Source organism: Danio rerio, chromosome 23 (genome assembly GCF_049306965.1).
Source record: "Danio rerio strain Tuebingen ecotype United States chromosome 23, GRCz12tu, whole genome shotgun sequence".
NCBI classification, from domain to species: domain Eukaryota; kingdom Metazoa; phylum Chordata; class Actinopteri; order Cypriniformes; family Danionidae; genus Danio; species Danio rerio.
The window spans coordinates 28,409,679-28,428,799 of record NC_133198.1 but is presented as its reverse complement, the minus strand read 5'-3'; the positions used below and the strand labels follow the sequence as shown (position 1 = coordinate 28,428,799).

General features: G+C 34.3%; 1 protein-coding gene across 2 annotated transcripts in view; it reads left to right on the top strand.

The window, feature by feature from the left end:
• Positions 1-19,121, top strand: part of lrp1ab (low density lipoprotein receptor-related protein 1Ab) — a 236,023-nt gene that overhangs the window by 202,439 nt on the left and 14,463 nt on the right. For both annotated transcript variants that reach the window (XM_005162219.5, XM_021469971.2), the window contains exons 61-77: positions 201-389; positions 468-616; positions 3,977-4,070; positions 4,153-4,269; positions 4,359-4,478; positions 4,573-4,695; positions 5,095-5,220; positions 6,891-7,007; positions 8,710-8,816; positions 10,134-10,266; positions 10,362-10,484; positions 13,188-13,310; positions 13,388-13,516; positions 13,900-14,037; positions 14,149-14,268; positions 16,584-16,870; positions 16,955-17,133. In XM_005162219.5, the coding sequence (XP_005162276.1) occupies positions 201-389; positions 468-616; positions 3,977-4,070; positions 4,153-4,269; positions 4,359-4,478; positions 4,573-4,695; positions 5,095-5,220; positions 6,891-7,007; positions 8,710-8,816; positions 10,134-10,266; positions 10,362-10,484; positions 13,188-13,310; positions 13,388-13,516; positions 13,900-14,037; positions 14,149-14,268; positions 16,584-16,870; positions 16,955-17,133 (2,374 nt within the window). The remainder of the gene's footprint in view (positions 1-200; positions 390-467; positions 617-3,976; positions 4,071-4,152; positions 4,270-4,358; positions 4,479-4,572; positions 4,696-5,094; positions 5,221-6,890; positions 7,008-8,709; positions 8,817-10,133; positions 10,267-10,361; positions 10,485-13,187; positions 13,311-13,387; positions 13,517-13,899; positions 14,038-14,148; positions 14,269-16,583; positions 16,871-16,954; positions 17,134-19,121) is intronic.

Below are 19,121 nucleotides of genomic sequence, written 5' to 3'. Positions count from 1 at the left end.
TTTAAATACACATCAACTCACATTAAGGTTTAATAAGTCTATAAAATACTTTACCAAGTAAATTACTTAATCAGTAAATAATTATTTTTCAAACAGAATATCTAGAAAAACAATTTAAATACAGTTTTAATGATGTAATTAAGTGCTTTTTTTTGAAGTTTTTTCTTTAATTAATGCAAGTCTTGTTGTCTTCCGCCCAGTTCTGAACCATGACATCCCTCACATCTTCGCCATGACTCTGTTTGAGGAGTTCATCTACTGGACCGACTGGGAAACCAAGTCCATCAACAGAGCTCATAAAACCCTGGGCACCAACAAGACTCTGTTGATCAGTACCCTACATCGTCCCATGGACATCCACATCTTCCACCCATCCAGACAGCCTGAGGGTGAGGAGAGAGACACCTGTAGTGGAAACTCAAATCTTTTTTCTGATGATTTTTAAGTGTTTTTCTCCTGTGTTTCAGTGTCTGGTCACCCGTGTCAGGAGGACAACGGCGGCTGCAGTAACCTGTGTCTGCTCTCTCCTGGAGGGGGATATAAGTGTGCCTGTCCCACCAACTTCTATCTGGCTGCTGATGGAAAACAGTGCCTGTCCAACTGTACTGCCAGCCAGGTGTGTGTGTGAGGGCTGGATTGGCACAAATAAGGCCACATTTTTACTACAAAATTGATAGATAATACATTGTTTTCTTGCATTTTACATTATACCTTATTGTTTTTCAATAACACTTTACAATAAGGTTGCATAAAGTAATCTTAATTTCTAATAGGAATGAGCAATGCTTTTAGTACAATATTTTATCATCTTTGAATGTTAGTTAATAAAAATAAAGTTGCTCATTGTTATTTCATGATAAAAGGAACCTGTTATGCAAAAATCCCTTTTATAAGGGGTTTTAACATGGTTGTGAGGCAACGTTGTGTAAATACAGCCAGCCTCTAATGGTCAAAATGAATTAATTATATTTTTGTATAATCATTCTTCTTTAAAAAAAAGTATTTAGACATTCTTCCTTTGTATGCATATCATTAGAAAGGGAAAGCTCCGCCCATTAGTGACGATCTATTCCTTATTACCATCAACAGCCCTGAGTGAGAAGCACTTTTAAAAAATTATAAATATATTTATATATGCTGTAAGTATTGAAATGTTATTGTTGAGCTTACGTTTTTTTCTTAATTTTTTTCTTTTCTTATTAACAGTTTAGCTTATTCAAATCTAAACTTAATTTTTTTATTAAACTAAAATATTTTAAGTACAGTCAAGATTATTTATTTCTACATTATGTAAATCATGCACTGCAATCCATTTATTTTGGTGGAAAGAGTACTGTATATCATACTTGGGTGAAAATACTATTACTTGCCAAAAAATGTCGTGCAAGTAGAGTAAAGTATCTGTTGTAAATATTACTCAAAGTATGAGTAAAAAGTAGCCCTTTTAAAAGTACTTAAAAGAGTAGTGAGTATTACACTGTAAAAAGCTGATGCATTTCTGTGTTATTTGTGGTTGTGTGTAAATGTAACATTCTGTAGTGCATTTAGTTATTGCCTAGCAAGCACAAAACGTCATAAGACATTAATATTAGGTTGGATTTAGGTTGTGATAGACAAAATTCAATGTCTAGCCAGCGTCTGAGGACAACATTATTTTGATGTTCGATAACAACGTTAACCCTGTGATGCACTACATGGGTCTAAAGTGACACGTCTAAGTTTATTTATTCTATATCTATTGTATAGCTTGTGCATCAAAGGGTTAAATGACGTTGATGTTTGGTTGATTTTAGGTTGGGTTAAAAAGTGACCAAAATCCAATGTTGAGCCAACATCTTAAACCAACATCATATTGACGTCAAATACTGACATTTATTCGTAATTTATTATTTTGGCAACCAAAATCTAACACATGATAGATGTCATCGTGGTAACTTCCACACAACGTCAAGCTGTGTTATCATTAGGGGCCCTATCATACACCCGGCGCAATGTGGCGCAAGGTGCGGCGCAATAGTCTTTTGGTAGTTTCAGCTTGGCGCAAGAGTCGTTTTGAGGCGTTGCGCTACGCTGTTTAAATAGCAAATGCATTAGCGCTCATGTGTGCCCATAGGCGTTCTGGTCTAAAAAGGAAGGCGTTCTGAGGCGCACTGCAGGCGCGTTGCTATTTTGAAAAACTACAATAGATTTTTCATTAGACCAAAACAAACCCGGTCTAAACTCCGGCGCAGAGTTGCGCCTCGCTTACGCACGGCTTAATACGCACAAGAGAGCAATAGGCAAATATCTTTACATATGAAAAAAATTTAATATTAAGGATATATATATAGGATATAATAAGAGTAGATATTGGATATAAATATAAAGGATTAAAATATTACAAAACATATTATTTTCTAGCCTACATAAATATGAAAAATCACTGCTTTTATGTCTTCATCTCGGGAGGCTTTTTCAGTTCATTCATAACATTTTGCTTTTGTATAATGTTATTATTATTAGCAGTATTATTTATTATATCCATATGTATATTTGTTTTATTAAAAACAAGCTTAGATTTGTCCACCTGTCAGGTTTTAGACCATATGGGGCACAGCATGTGTTTTAGGATATAACTCAGGTTTTTGAGCACATTTTGTTATTATTATTCTTTTATTCGTTTGCTGAAAATTAGAACTGAATTTAGAAATAGTTTTAAAACGAATATTTGCGCTTAACAAACAAAATTATTTATTTATAGACTAATTGATGTCTGTGCTTAAAGGTTTCCCTATCCAAGAGTGAATGTGAAAGTACATCCATTATCTCTCATTCTCACGCAGTAGATGCTCTGTTTAACAGTTTTCTGTTAAAAAACTATTAACTGTTTGCTAGTAAAAGGCTCATTTTTTACACTTAGACTTACTTTGCATCCTGTAAATAGCGAATGCGCTCTTGGCACGACGCAGCTGGCTCTTAAAGGGAATGGGAGATGAGACTCTAATTGGTTTATTCTCAAAACACACCTGTAACTCATTAAGAAAATAAACTCAACCCTTTTAGACCATGCGCCACTGCGCAAAGCAGATTTTCCCATCCTTAAATGAGCAAAAACGCGTTCTGATACGCCCTGAAAGCGTTTGCACCCTGTGTTTTGCGCTCTGCGCATGGACCGTCAAAATAGAGCCCTAGACAATAATATTTGGTTGATTTCAGGTTGGACATTGACGTCAACCTGATGTTTGGTTCTGACGTCAACACGATTTTAATTTCCAAACAAAATGCAACGTCTGTCTGACGTCATGTTGACTTCTTGTGCCTGCTGGGTGTTTGAGGTCATTTTAGTCATCATACAGTAAACATCCGTCATCCAATCATCAGTAACATGCTTCTAAACAGTCTCTGGGTCAATGTGTGTAAAGATTTTGGACACACTTCATCTACTTGGACACTTTTAATGCTTACAAACAGTTGCAATTATAAATCGGCCATGTCTTGAGGTAGTTCATTATGATGCAATTTACCTTCTATATGCGATTTGATTGGACGAGAATCACAAGACTGATTCTAATCCCCATAGACAGGAAATAATAAAGTAGTGACTGCAGGCTGAAGGAAAGTAGTGGAGTAAAAGTACTAATACTGCACTAAAAATGTACTCAAGGGAAAGTAAAAGTAAACATTAACTACTTAGTAAATTAAAAGTTCTAAAAAAAAAACTACTCAATTACAGTAGTTTGGGTATTTTACACTACTGCTTTTGGCTGCTTTTAATGAAAAAAAAAACTAAATACATGGATCTGCAAACTTGTGTTAAAGTTATTAGAGAAAGTGCCAACAGGCTTAATAAATACATTTAAATATTGGGTTTTACTTGAAAATGAAAGTCTTAAATGTCCAGGAATATATATTTATGTGGAATATGACCTGCATATGTTCTTGTCAGTGATCACTCCTCTGACTGTCTGTTTCTCTATCTCTCCTTTTCTGACCATAGTTTGTCTGTAAGAATGATAAGTGCATTCCCTTCTGGTGGAAGTGTGATACTGAGGATGACTGTGGAGATCGCTCAGACGAGCCAGCTGATTGTCGTAAGTGTATTTTCCGTAAATAATAAAAGAGAGAAAGTTTCAGACAAACACACCATCCTCATGCTCGTGTTCTTGTGTCCAGCTGAATTTAAATGCAGACCAGGTCAGTTCCAGTGCGGCACGGGTCTTTGCACAAACCCTGCTTACATCTGTGACGGAGACAATGACTGTCAAGACAACTCTGATGAGGCCAACTGTGGTATGATTACCAGCCTGTTGAGTGGAACTAAATGTATTAACTTACTTGATTCCGTTTGCTATATGAATACCCTCTCTTTTGTCATTCAGACATCCATGTTTGCCTGCCCAGCCAATTCAAGTGTTCACATCCTAGTCGCTGTATTCCTGGAATCCTGCGCTGTAACGGACAGAACAACTGCGGTCAGGGAGAAGATGAGAAGGACTGTCGTAAGTCTGCTTATTGGTTAAACTTGATTGTTATGAGTTTCACCAGTGTTTTCCAATGTGCTGATTGGCTGAGTGTTTCTGTGATCTCTTTTAGCGGAGGTGACCTGCGCTCCTAACCAGTTCCAGTGTGCCATCACCAAACGCTGTATACCCCGAGTCTGGGTGTGCGATAGAGACTACGACTGTGTGGATGAGTCTGATGAACCAGCCAACTGCAGTAAGTCCCACATACTGTAGTTCCACTTAAAATAGTTTTGACATTTAGGGCATAACACTTTAATTTCTGTTTGTTTTTTGTCTCCATATTTAATTCTTTTTACTTTTCTGAAAATATAAAGGATTGTTGTGAAGTGCAGGAAGCTAATTTCCTTTTGTTTCAGACAGCTGATAGTTTGAATTATACTCTAAAATGTTGCTTATATCCTTATTTGCTTTTATTTTTGTTATTGTTTTTAACAATGCAATTTTGTCACAGTGTGACTTTTTTCCAGGAAATATTATATATAGCATAATAAGCAAACATTTGAGCATGTTAAATGATTCCTAGAGGAAAAACCAAATCAGTATAACATGCACATAACAGCTGTTTCTGTTTTTTTTTCTTTTCTTTTTACAGCTCAGATGAAGTGTGGTGTAGATGAGTTCCGCTGTAAAGACTCAGGCCGCTGTATCCCGTCTCGCTGGACATGTGATGGAGAGGACGACTGCGGCGACGCCTCTGATGAACCCAAAGAGGAGTGCGGTATGACTGACTTTTTCTTTATTCCTTTCATTTATGCCTTTTTATTAATTCTACATTTATCCATTTTCCTCTTTCTCATTAAAATATTTTATTATTTTTTTAATGTATTGTTATTCAATTAATAATAATAAATATTTAATATGTAATCAGTGTTATGTGTACTTATTTTGAAAGTATCTAGTTACTTTAATTAGATTACTTTTCCAATGAAAAAGCAAATTAAGGGTTTATTTTTAATTTTAAGGTTATTTAATTGCAGTTACTTATAATGTATTAACTACTGCAAATAAATTAATCACTTCTGTATGAAATAACTCACTTTAAAACAGTGTAATGGGATATTTTGTTGTTTTTAGTTCGATATTTAGCATAATAACTCAATGGAGGTTAGATTAATCTGACTATTGCACTTGCTTAATGGTGCAATATGTAAGTTTGACACCCAGTTGTTGAACTAGGACTTGCATTTCTGGATCAAACAGCCAAATTGCTCATCACTGCAAATCCATCACGTAGCGTGTTGTTAGGACACGGGGTTAAAATATAACCTGCTCACCTAATGTTTACGTTAGTAATATTTATAATTTTTGCTAATAAATAACCTTATGTGGAACTCTGAATCTGCGTCTAATTTCGGAGTCTGCTACTGTCCACTGGAGGTCACATTTCAGTCACGGGTGCATGCTTCGAGAGTCGTTCTAAATGAATGAATGAAATACGCGATTTTCCAACAAGGCAACCCAGGGTGCTGAAATATAATTGTATAAACTGCCATTGGGTGGGTTTAAAGAACCAAAACAAAGACAGCAGCACAGAACGCCCATTTTAAAAAGCAGAATATTGACTTCAGCATTGTTTTTCAGATAAACAAGAATGTTCACCTGGCACGTTTCTTAAATATTTGCAAACATATTATGGTATTTTTATGCTTCAGAAGAGTCAAAAACGTACATACAGCACCTTTAAAGTGAAAAATAAAAATGTGCTTACTATTTAATCCACTCAAGTGGTTCCAAACCTTTGAGTTTCTTTCTTTGGTTACACACAAAGAAAGCTGAAAACCTGTAACCATTGACTTCCATCGTATTTGCTTTTCCTTCTATGGAAGTCAATGGTTACAGGTTTCCAACAGTCTTCAAAATATCTTCACTTGTGTTCAACAGAAGAGAAAAACTCAAGTAAAGGGTGAGTAAATGGTGACAGAATTATTATTTTTTTGTGAACAAGCCATTTAAGAAATTGTAATATATTCTATTTATGAAATATGGTGTCATTATACTGGATGTTTTTTTTTGTTTTGATACATAATGTTTTTAAAAAATTTATGTGAGTTTTTAAAATAAAACTAAGAATCTGGTTTGATTCAAATTTAAAGAATTAAAATAATCTTTATTGTGTATGCATTGAGAATTATATATTTTTAAATAGTATTGGGTGAACTAATTAAATTACTTTTCAGGAAAAGTAATTAGAAACGTAACTTCAATACAATTGTAATGATGTAAATAGTAATTAATTACTTTTTTGAAGTAACTTTAACCCAACACTGTGTGTAATGATAAAAATACAGAAGTCATTTATGTTTGATCCTCTTTAGTATGTTTTATTTTATAATTAGTAAACTGTTTATTTAGATAAAACTGATTAATCATTTGTTTTTCTTATGGCAGATGAGAGAACATGTGAGCCTTACCAGTTCCGCTGTAAGAACAACCGCTGTGTGCCGGGCCGCTGGCAGTGTGATTATGATAATGACTGTGGCGATAACTCAGATGAGGAGAAGTGTGGTACGTATCTCAACAGACAGACTGACTTTAGCATTCCTGCTCACCTTAATGCACCTGAGACTGCATGTACCACTACTGTACACGCACAACGCTGAATCTAGCAGCTTCCTATTATTTGTGCCCGTTACATTTGTCTGTGGGAGGCATTGTGGGTATTTTGTCCGGTGTCATAGCTCACCCATGTTGCTCACTGCTGCATCTCACTTCATGTTGTCTCTATTCTTCATTTCACACTGACCCATTGGCTTGACTCAGAGGTAGGTCTCCAACCCCTTCAAACCTCTCCTCTCTTCTCCTCATTTCCCCATGCTTTCATTTGTGTTTTTGACAGAAGTGGCACAGCTTCTGCCCTCTAGTGGCGAAATTGTAGAGTTCATTTTTCCTTCTTTAAATTAAATACAGTGACGCTTTTAGCAGTTAACATGCTAATATTGTTAGATTTTTCCTACATTTAGATTTTTTTTTTTTTATATATTAACAAACATATAGTTTACAATTTTACATAAAAATATTGGTAACGCTTTGCAGTAAGGTTGTATTGCTTAATATATTAGCTAATGTATTTACTGGCTTGAATAAACAGTAAACAATAGGTTTATTACAGTATTAATTTGATTTGTCAACGTTAGTAATTGAAAATGAAGTTGGATTTTTATAATGTTTTAGTACAGGGGTTCCCAAACTTTTCAGTCCGCGACCCCCAAAATGACAATGCCAGTGACTCACGACCCCCAATATCCTCCCAAGTCTATTCTTCGTTTTTATTTTTTTGTCACAGCTATGAATGTGCCAGAAAGTTTAACCTGGTGTTATAAAATCAATCTGCTGCATCTGACACTTTTGCTTTCTTTAATATAATGTAATTACCCCAGGGGTCGCAATCCAATAGTAACTATAAGCTACTATAGTAACTATATAGTAAATGGTAACTATAAACAACATTTTTTTTTCTCTTCAGTAGGTTATGTATAAAATATAGTAATTCCTATGGTTTAGAAAAAATAAATAGATTTTTGGAAATCACCAGGCGACCCCCCCCTTCATTGTCCCGCGACACCCACTTTGAGAAACATGGCTTTAGTAACTGTTGAACTATAATGATTAAACGTTGTACAAGTATTGTTCATTCTTAGTTTATGTTAGTACATACATGAACTAACATTAAGTAATGAAAAATGATTGTAAAGTGTCATAAAAAATGTCAAAGAGGTTATTCCAAATTTATAATAAAATACACACATACACATGTATTTATTAAATATGTGAAATATATTGAATATATTTATAAAATGTATACATTTACTTCAACACTATATATGAAATTGAATGAAGTACAGTTCTTAAAGACGTATATTTTGTGTGTATGTTTCACTGCACTCAATTAGTAGTGTAATTTACATACATTTCTAAATCTCTATACATGTAAACACAAGTAACTTGGAAGTTATTAAAGTAAAAAAGGTATGTCACAAAAATGATCATCAGGTTTGGGATCTCTGAATTTGATTATTAGATGTACAGTATGTGTTAAAAGTGTTTCCTTTTGCCCTCACTCTTTAAGCTTTACTATAGCCCTTGTCTTAAAATGTGTCCCTTTCTTTCCTCTTATGTTTTCCTTGCAGTCACCATAGTGTATTGCTGGCACATACAGAATGTCTATGTTCAGTTTCAACATTTACTTGTCTTGTTCTGTCTCTGTCAGTGCCGCGTCAGTGCTCAGAGAGTGAGTTTGCCTGCTCTAATGGCCGCTGTATTGCTGGAAGGTGGAAGTGTGATGGAGATCATGACTGCTCAGATGGATCTGATGAGGTACTGCAGTTCATTACCTCCCTTCACCACCTGTAATGCAAATTGTGTGTAGCCAATTGAAGAAGTGCAATAATCGATGGACCACTTAATCAAATCTTCACTTAACTGCAACAATTCTCCATTCAACCATGAGTTTCTGCTAAATCTAATCATTTGTTAAAACATCCTGAAAGCACTGGATTTTGTAATCGCACCAATATGAATTATATAATTTTTATATTCTATTACTTATAAATTCTATTTAATTTAGTCTCTTCTATTTGCCTTTTGATCTAGGTGTATGTAAACAAATATAACACATTCATGAATATTAATTTATTTGTAAAATTGTAGGATATTAATGAGCTACTTATGTTTATCTAGCATCCCAAGATACTCTCCATTATTATATTATATTACACACACACACACACACACACACACACACACACACACACACACACACACACACACACACACACACACACACACACACACACACACACACACACACATATATATATATGTGTGTGTGTGTGTGTGTGTGTGTGTGTGTGTGTGTGTGTGTATATATATATATATATATATATATATATATACACACACACACATTTATTTATATATATATATGCGTGTGTGTGTGTGTATATAAATAAATATATATATTTATATATATATTTATATATATATTTATATATATATATATATATATATATAACAAATTGATTGCATTTACATTCCATTCACTTTACTGTGATTACAATTACTCAATGTGTCTACTAAATGAGTTATTGGCTGTTAATTGCTCTGTATGGATATTATTATAGTTACAACCCGACCATACTGCAGTGTAATACTATAATTTTAACAATTTGCTTCACATAATACCTATTAATTATTCATTTATTTTTACCTGTTTTAATTATTCATTTATTTTTACCTATTATGTATTTGTAGTACATTTTAAACTTATATGTAAGTTATATAAATTAGATTGACACCTAAATTGTACATACTAGTGATGTTTCAGTTTGTAATTGTAGTTTTTAATACCACAATAAAAATCCTACCTGAACTAAACATTTTTAAGGACAAATAAATGAGTATAATTTAAGGACAAATAAACATTCTGTATTAAAAATTAAAACTAAATTGCAGAAATTGCTGTGATCGTATGCTGTATCCCTAATCAAACATATTTTGTAATGCTTTATTTATTGAATTAAATATTTTGAATGTGTTAAATTTTATTGTTTTTATTTAACACCATGTGTTATGTTAAGTGATATTACATGACAGTATAATATATGAATCTTTATTTCTGTGTGTGTCTGTTAGGATGGCTGTGATCTGAAGTGTGAGGAGGATCAGTTTCAGTGTAAGAATGGTCACTGTATTCCGCTCCCCTGGCGTTGTGATGCTGATGTGGACTGCCTTGATGGCAGTGATGAAGAGCGCTGTGAGATTACTGGTATGCGTGTCTGTTTATTGCAGGCTTATACATGTGTATTCTTGTTAAGATTGGTCTAATGGATTGATCTGATTTTTCTACTCCTGCTCTCTCAGAGGTGCGGCACTGCTCCAGTGAGGAGTTCCAGTGTAATAACACTCTGTGTAAACCACTGTCCTGGAAGTGTGATGGAGAGGATGATTGTGGAGATAATTCAGATGAGAACCCTGAGGCATGCAGTAAGTATACACACACACATACACGCACACACACACACGTTTGTTTTTATAAAAAGTGGGGACATTACATAGGTTTCCATACATTTTATACATCACAAACCGTATATTATATTGCCCTCACCTTGACTTACCCCTAAACCTAACCATCACAGGAGACTGTGTGCAGCTTTACTCTCTGATTAAACTCATCCTGTGGGATTTATAAGCATTTTGAGAAATGAGGACATCACCAATGTCCTCACATTTTCCTCCTTTTTGTAATACCTGTGTCATACCTATGTCATTATACAGATTAGTGTCCTGATATGTCACAAAACACGTAGACAAACACACATACACAAACACACACACACACTCAACAAAAAGAGATTGGGGAAATTTGGCTTTTCTTATAGTGTTTGTTTTAGTCTATTGTAAAAAAAATCATCCAGAATTTACATTTAACTGTTACATTTGTCAAACATTATCCATTTGTATCTGTAGATTTCAATAACAATGTATATTTTTAATAAAAGCATTTTAATTTAGGAGCATTTACTTCATTTACACCACACTTCATGGTTATATTCATATTTATATTTTGAAGGCTTTGACAGAGGAACATGCTCATGCATAATTTGCCTGAATATATACATTTAATTCTACAAAGTAATTGTGAAAATCATTTTGACTTTAATATGTCCAAAAAAGTTTAAACCAAACCTTTTTGCATGCTTTATGATGTAGTTGCTTGTTTGCATATTTAAATATAGCATTTCAGAGAATGATATACATCAGAATGTTTGTAATTCTTAATGTAATCAATAGTGAAGTATAATGGTATTTATTTATTTTTTTTATTTACCTGCCGGTATCTGTAGTTTATTAAACTTTCGCCGTTTGCTAGTTAATTTATGTAGGAAATTTTAAATAGTGTGTTAAAATAGGATTTCTGGTAACACTTGATTTTTTTGTCACAATTCACTATTAACATATTAAAGGTGCAGAAGGTGATCTGCCACAATGCTAGCCTGTTAGCATAAATCTCTAAAACACCGTCCCTCCCCTGCCGTCCAAAGCCACGCCACCTGAAAACACAAGCGCACGAACCTTAATGAAGATGACAGCAGAACCCTCTCTCATGTGTTGAGCTAAAGCTTGGCCGGCGTCGTGCAGGAATTACACTCATTATTACACTCAATTCTAAGCTGTACTTACATGCTACTTCTGACCGAATATTCAGAGTAGCGGTAAACACCATAGGAAGCGCGTCGCACGTTGTCAATGTTCAAAAATTAACCAATATGAATATAAAACCATCTTAAGCTAAGTAAAGTAGGCTAGGCGGAATAGCGTTATTTACTGATGTTCTGTTGTTAAACTAAATAAAATCTACATTATTAATGCTGTAAAAGGCCTTTATGAAACAGAAAATAGTCACATCAATCTTACACCAGAAGATTTCAGTGGCTAAACTACACTTCTGTGCCTATAACTCAGTCATAACAACCCAGTCTACATCAGCTCTGCGTGACAAAAATAGTTTCAAATCATAACATTACCTGTCCAAGAGAAATACTTGAGCCATGGTGTCGTCCTTCCTCCAGCATGCGAAAGTAACTCCAATATTGATTCAAGATTTTTAAAAAGTTTCGATTCAGCATGTTTTTACTGCTCGCTCTCTCTCTACCACTCTCGTGAACGCGCATGCACGTGTGTCCACAAATGGAAGAGCTGCGTACAAACAGGTGCGCAGTAACTTAAATTTGCATTTGCTGACAGACAGTTTGAGCTCCGTATCAGAATTATGGGAGATGTCAGCTCGACATTTAAATTGGACAAACATTTTTTAGTCTTATGCCTTAACCAGAATATAAAAATACATAAAAATACATTTAGATCACTTACTTTAATCAGTACTATTTGAATGTGAAGAGACTTTCAGCCAGCACAACAAAAAATGTTTCTGAAGGCAGTCACCTACTGCACCTTTAATTAACAGTCCTAGCTTAATAAACTAGTAATTAGCTTTTTATTAATAGTTATTAAGGTAGAAGTTGGGTTTTAGGTATTTGGTAGGATTAGGGATGCAGAACAAGATTATACTTCACTTAACTTCTAATGAACAGTTAATATCTTAATAGTAGGTAAGTTATAAGTAGGCCTACATGGAAACACGCAGATTTATAGCCCAAGTCTATTTATTTGCTTGTGTAAATGTGTTTAAATTTATATTTATTCAGCATTTAAATTATTTTAGTAATATTATTGACATATGAAAGTGTTATAAAGTAATATTTTCTAGTTTTCAGTAGATATTATACAAGAGACTTGCTTAGTTTTCAAAATAAGTGGATCTACTGTAGATGGATTTGCATTGTAAATATTAAATACAATTTAAAAGCTTTTATTTAGAAAATTTCATATATTAAGTTTTAATTTACGATACTCCCAAAATAGCAGAAATAGCAAAAAAAATGTCAGCAGATTCTGTCTGGCCCTAGTTAGCCAGTAGCTAATAGCACAAATTGTCACCTAAGCTAAAGTGTTACCAGACTTTTTTACTATGTCTGTATGGTATTTATTTCATTTATTAGTTATTAAAAAGTCTTTAATTTGATTTTAAAACCTTCTCAGTTGTCAATGTTTTGGTTGATGATGATACATTTAAAACAGAATGAATGCACTTAAAGCTAAGATTAAATCTTCTCTGCTGTTATTCAGGACACTTCCAGTGCCCACCGACTAGAAATTTCCGCTGTCGTAATAATCGTGTGTGTCTCACGAGAAGCAAGCTGTGCGATGGAGTGGACAACTGTGGAGACAACTCAGATGAGGCCAGCTGTGGTGAGTTTTCAGCTCTGCTGTGCATCAGTCATTTATCAGCGAGTGTTTGCATTAACTGTTGTGACGTGTTCATACAGACTATGAATCCACATGTGATAAAGACCAGTTCAGGTGCACCAATGGCAAATGCATCAGTGCCAACCTGCGTTGCAACTTTTTCAACGACTGTGAAGACTACGGCTCTGATGAGATCGGCTGCAAGACAGGTGAGATGCTGCTATCTGTATAGTACAGGTTTGTCACAATCAAAAATGTAAATTATATTACAATTGTATTGTTTTAATAATTATATCATAATAATAATTATACATTTATATCTTGTCAAAGTGCAAAATGCAAATAGAACTAAAAAGTGAATGAGAAAAGGTAGAAGTTCCAGCGAAATATTCTCTGAAATAATTGAATGCCATCCTTTTATGGTTTTTATTTTGTATTTTTATATATATATATATATATAAACATTGTAATTCAAATGAGTTTATTTTAATGTCCCCATCGATCGTTATGGATAAAATAAACGTTTTAATATTATAACTTGATATTGAAGTGCTCTAAATTTCTTTTTAAATTTTTCTTTTGTTTTTTGAAGACACCATGCTGAACGACTGTAAGAGTAACAAATCTCTGTGTGGAGACGGCGATGAGGCTCACTGTGTATCTAATGGCACAGACACCTTCTGCTCCTGCAAACCTGGTTTCCAAAGTGTTAGACACAACACCTGTGAAGGTACTGCCTGCAGTCTTCATAAGACCCAAAGAGACTTTATTACTCAGCACGTTATATCAGAACCTACAGTGTGCGTATTAACATTGTTAATATTGTTGCGTTTTTTTTCAGATAAGGATGAGTGCAAACAGTTTGGCGTATGTTCTCATGTGTGTAATAACACCAAAGGCTCCTACAAATGCAGCTGCCACAAATACTTCACCAGGATTAACCACACGTGCAAGGCTGATGGTACGTACTTTAATTCTTGATTCCAAGTCTGAGGTTGTCTTTAAGGGCAAAAATAACGAAATTCATTTATAAATCATTAAAGATGATTTTGAAATGAAAATTGGGGTCCTTGGAGACTTGTAAAATGCAAGTCAATGCCTACCAGCATTTTGAAAAGAAATAATAATAATAAATTATAATACCTAGTGGCAACATCCCGCTCTCCCTCATGAAGCCAATACAGAAGTAACTGAAATTACAATTTATCAACTTTCCTTTGGGGGCTCCAGGAACTCCAGATGTCCACTGACTGCAATGCTAAATTTTACAGCTGATAAAGACATGTTTATAGCCTGGTACAAAAGATGGTTTTGATGTAAATAGCCAATATTACCTTTTATAACAACTGTGAGGGGGGTGAATTTTTTTTCTATAACTCATCCGTTTAGTTTTTATTAAGTTATATTTAGTCTGCATAATTAAGGGCGTGGCCACTTAATTGACAGCTAGATCTCACTGGTCACGGTCATGCCACGTCAGCTGATTAGCCGCTGAACTTGGCATATAAATCGTATTTTTGTTTTGTTTAATGTGGCTTTACACAGTCAATGGCCTTTTGGAATTATTTCTTACAATTATCAGATAATATGGCATGCTGTGTGCACTTATTTGTGCTCACAAATCATTTAATTGGCCTCCATTTCCCAGGTGAGTGAAATGATCTGTTGACTTCTCTCCATCTGACAGATTGATTAACTGTAGGCAATAGAACAGTCATTGGAAGCATTATCATACAGTTTTATGCCTAGATTTCATAAATAGCTTAGCAGTTACTAACACAGATTATATTTGAAGAATTTGGAAGCAATTTGCTTTTTCCTCCTGTAAAAAAAACTGTATAAAAACAATGCTTAGTGGCTCAATGCTCCACTGACGGTGCAATGACGTGCAAACAAAATGGTGACAGTTGGCCATGCCTACTTGTAGCTTCATTTGTGCTCTTCAGAAACTTCTGGGTGACGTCATGGATACTACGTCCGTATCTTTTACAGTCTATGAATAATGCATGATAAATAAAGGTTTTATGAAGTCAAATGAGTCTGTGCCAGAAACTGAATGTTATTTACAACACACAGAAACCAATTTTATTGTGAGCTGCTCACGGCAACAGATTGAGATCCTGCATGTAAGATTACAAACTTGTATAATTAATGGAGTTTTTACAACTTATTAGGCATTTAAAAAAAAATAAAGGCATTGTTAAAATTATTTAAAAAGTTACCACCCATCTGGTGACTAGCACTGTTACATAAACTTAATTACACCTATTTTTACTCTCCAAGTAGGGCTGTGCAATATGACCGTATATATGCCATATGGACAATATAAAAAAGTCTACACATAATGCTCTATTGTTTATTTTGTAGTGTCACAAAATTCATTGTAATATTGTTTAATTATTTAAATGAGCACCATATTACACATCATTACAGGAATGTAGACAGAAACATTAATAACAGCATCATGAGAAATTTGTAATCTTGAAAGTACTTTTAATAAATTTAGCTATTTTTTGGCAATATTTGTTTAATGTTGGACCTGTAAACATAAGTTTTTGAAAAATGTTTTCAATGTTATTCATTTTTTTTTTTTACACATGCTCTGATAAAGTCAATAATATGATCACATCACACAAAAAACAAAGCCAAATCATAGTAAAAACAAAGTCATTTACATAAATTAATTAAATGTATATATGACCTTTTTATCAAAATTACTTCTATTGTGATATTAGATTTTTATCATGTCACCTATCTGGGCTCAACAATAAGGACTGCCCAATGGCCCAGAAAATTAAGTGATGTTTTGCACAGTTTGCCGTCAGTTTTCAGGAAAAACAGACAAGTCGGGAGCCTTTTTAGTAGAAAAAAGCAATTACCGAAATCAAAACTTTGAAGCTCACAATAAAAGTGGCAGCATTTTGAATTTTGCTCATACATTTAGTAACATTTTTTAAATACTGAGTCTTAGATTCACAGATGTTATTTTTAAGGAAGAAGAAGATGGCTTGAATAACAGTGTAAATATTGTTAAATGCATATATATTATAAAACATATTTAAAACATGCGGCTAGGAAATTGCTAATAACTTTTTTTTGGTAGGGCCAGTAAATGTTTTGGCAGGGCAAGTAATAATCTGAACAACTGGCAAAATCGGAAAAATAAGAAAAACCCTTAGCTCTGAACTCTGCCCATCCCTCCAAGTTTTAACTTTAGGCCATGCTTAAAAAAAAAACACAAACACTAAGTTTGAATGTTTTTGTGTCCATCTTCAGGTCAAAACAGCAATAAACAGGTGCTTTATATTGCGGATGACAATGAGATCCGCAGTCTGAATCCTGGGATGCCCAACTGGGTTTACGAGCAGACGTTCCAGGGCGATAATAACGTCCGTATCGATGCAATGGATTTGCATGTCAAAACCAATCGTATTTTCTGGACCAACTGGCACACCTATGGTATTTCCTGCTTCCAGCTGCCCTCTCAATCCTCAGCGTCAGGCCCCACATCAAACTCTCACCGTCACACTAGACAAAGCGAGGGCACTGTCAGCAACCTCGAAGTAAGTCAACAGTCCTTCACTTCACAATATTACACTTCATGCTTTACAAAACCTTTTCTGAATTTATTCCTGCATCTTCCCTAGATTCCAGGTTTGAAAATGCCACGTGGAATTGCAGTCGATTGGGTGGCTGGAAACCTTTACTGGACTGATTCGGGACGGGATGTGATTGAGGTTGCTCAGATTACAGGACAGCACAGGAAAACATTGATTTCTGGCATGATTGATGAACCTCACGCTATTGTGGTGGATCCTCAGAGAGGGTATGATACCTTGTGTTCTTGTACTGTTTGTTTCAGTGAGTTTAAAGGCCAAAGAATACTTTGATTTGTATATTTGATAACATACACACAAGTTTTTGTGCTTTTTCTCTACAAAAATTAGGAAAAAAGGTCCTGTATGTCTTTAAAATAGAGTTTCTGATATCATTTTACCCTCTCAAGCTAGCGCTCATCATTTGTTTTTGCTATAGACCTTTTTCATAGAACCCAAAATTACCCATTATGCTTTGCGTATATGCGTAAGGAGTATGCCTTGAACTTCCAGTCAGCAGCTTGATGCGTATAAAGGGTCACATTAGGACAGCTTTGAAGCGATAGTTTTAATCTCTTTTCTTGTGTTTATCGTCTTTAAACTAATACTGCTGTTGATCAGCGCCATCTCCTGGACTGATAATTTAAAAAATGCCATCTAAAGCAAAACCTTTTAATATGACCCCAGCTTTGTATTTATTGAATCTTAATGCGAACAATCTTTTTGAAAAAGATGCATTAAAGTTATTTATTGTTTTGGTATATTTAGCCAAAAAAAAAAAAAAAAAAGTGTTTTGTTACTTGCACCACAGTATATGAAATATTAAAATATGGGTATCACAAATTGCTACATGGCTACCATTAGAAAAACTTACCTATGACCAACATTAAAAATCTGACAGATTTTGGTCAATTTGATCTCCCCTTTGGGAATACTTAAAAGAGCTCTCTTAAATTACACACAGGATCCTTATTTATTTACTTACACTTTTGGATTAATCTCCATTGCTCTAAAATGGTGTGATTGTACGTTATTGTATTTTTTTTATCTATTTAGTTATGTTTCATATTAATTTCTTTCTTATTTTCCATTTTTAAGACTGTACACTCTGTAACACATTTATACATTTTGATTTTAATATTTTGGAATGTAGGCCAGGACTCCCTGGTAGAAGAGATATTGTGTCTCAATGGGACATTCATGGTTAAACGATTAAATAAATAAATGAAATCAATAAAAATAAAATCAAAATTACAAAAAGCCATATAATAGGAATGGAAAACAACTGCTCAGAGTCATTTTACCCTCTACAAAAGACTGCATCTTGTGTTCAACGGAGCATCGTCATCACTAAAGTGATCATTAAATATAACCAACCCTTAACAAGTAATTCATCAAAATGCTTGACACACACATGTAGCTTACTGTTCTGTCCCACTAACACACTGATTGAAAAAGCAACACAAGGTCAAAATAAAGTGGCATTTTGAAATGACAGAAAAATGCATACCCTAGTAAATACTACACACAAGCTAACTAAATGAAACTGTTCCCAATTAGAAATAACCTGTAAATCAGCCAGCCGAGTATCAGCAGCGTACTTGTATTGGTAATTTTTGGAAATTACGTACATACCTACTAGTTTCATGCTAGTAATATGGTTTGCTTTATGCAGTGATCTATTGTGTGTGATGTGCATTGAAGAGCCGCTAAGCGCAGTATAACAGCTCACAGGTCGGGAACACACACACACTGTATTTCAGCATCTTATCTGATGGCAGACTCTTAATTAGAAGAACGTTTTTCTCTCACGCTTGAATCACAACTGATAAAGTATAATGGCTTTAACACACTTTTTTTAAAAAATGAAAACTGTGCATCACAAAAACACCCCCTCTCAGACTGCAACTTATCAGTTGTAAATGCTGTAAACGGAAGTTCTAAGCATCCTACTGGAAGATGCTTTCCTGAAAAGGTTTATATTCGGTATATAAAATGAAAAACAGGTTCTGTGTTGCCCTCTTGTGGACAAAGTAGTTTAAAAACAAATCAAAGTGCACGACTGAGATGCTCAAGTGTTTTAAAAAAGTAATAATAAAGCAGTGTTTTTAGTGTACATACAAACTGTAAACTGAAGCATACTAGAACTTAAAGATATAGTTTGAAAAGTCTGTAATTTACTTGCTTGATTCAAACCTGATTTAAACTCTTTGGAGAG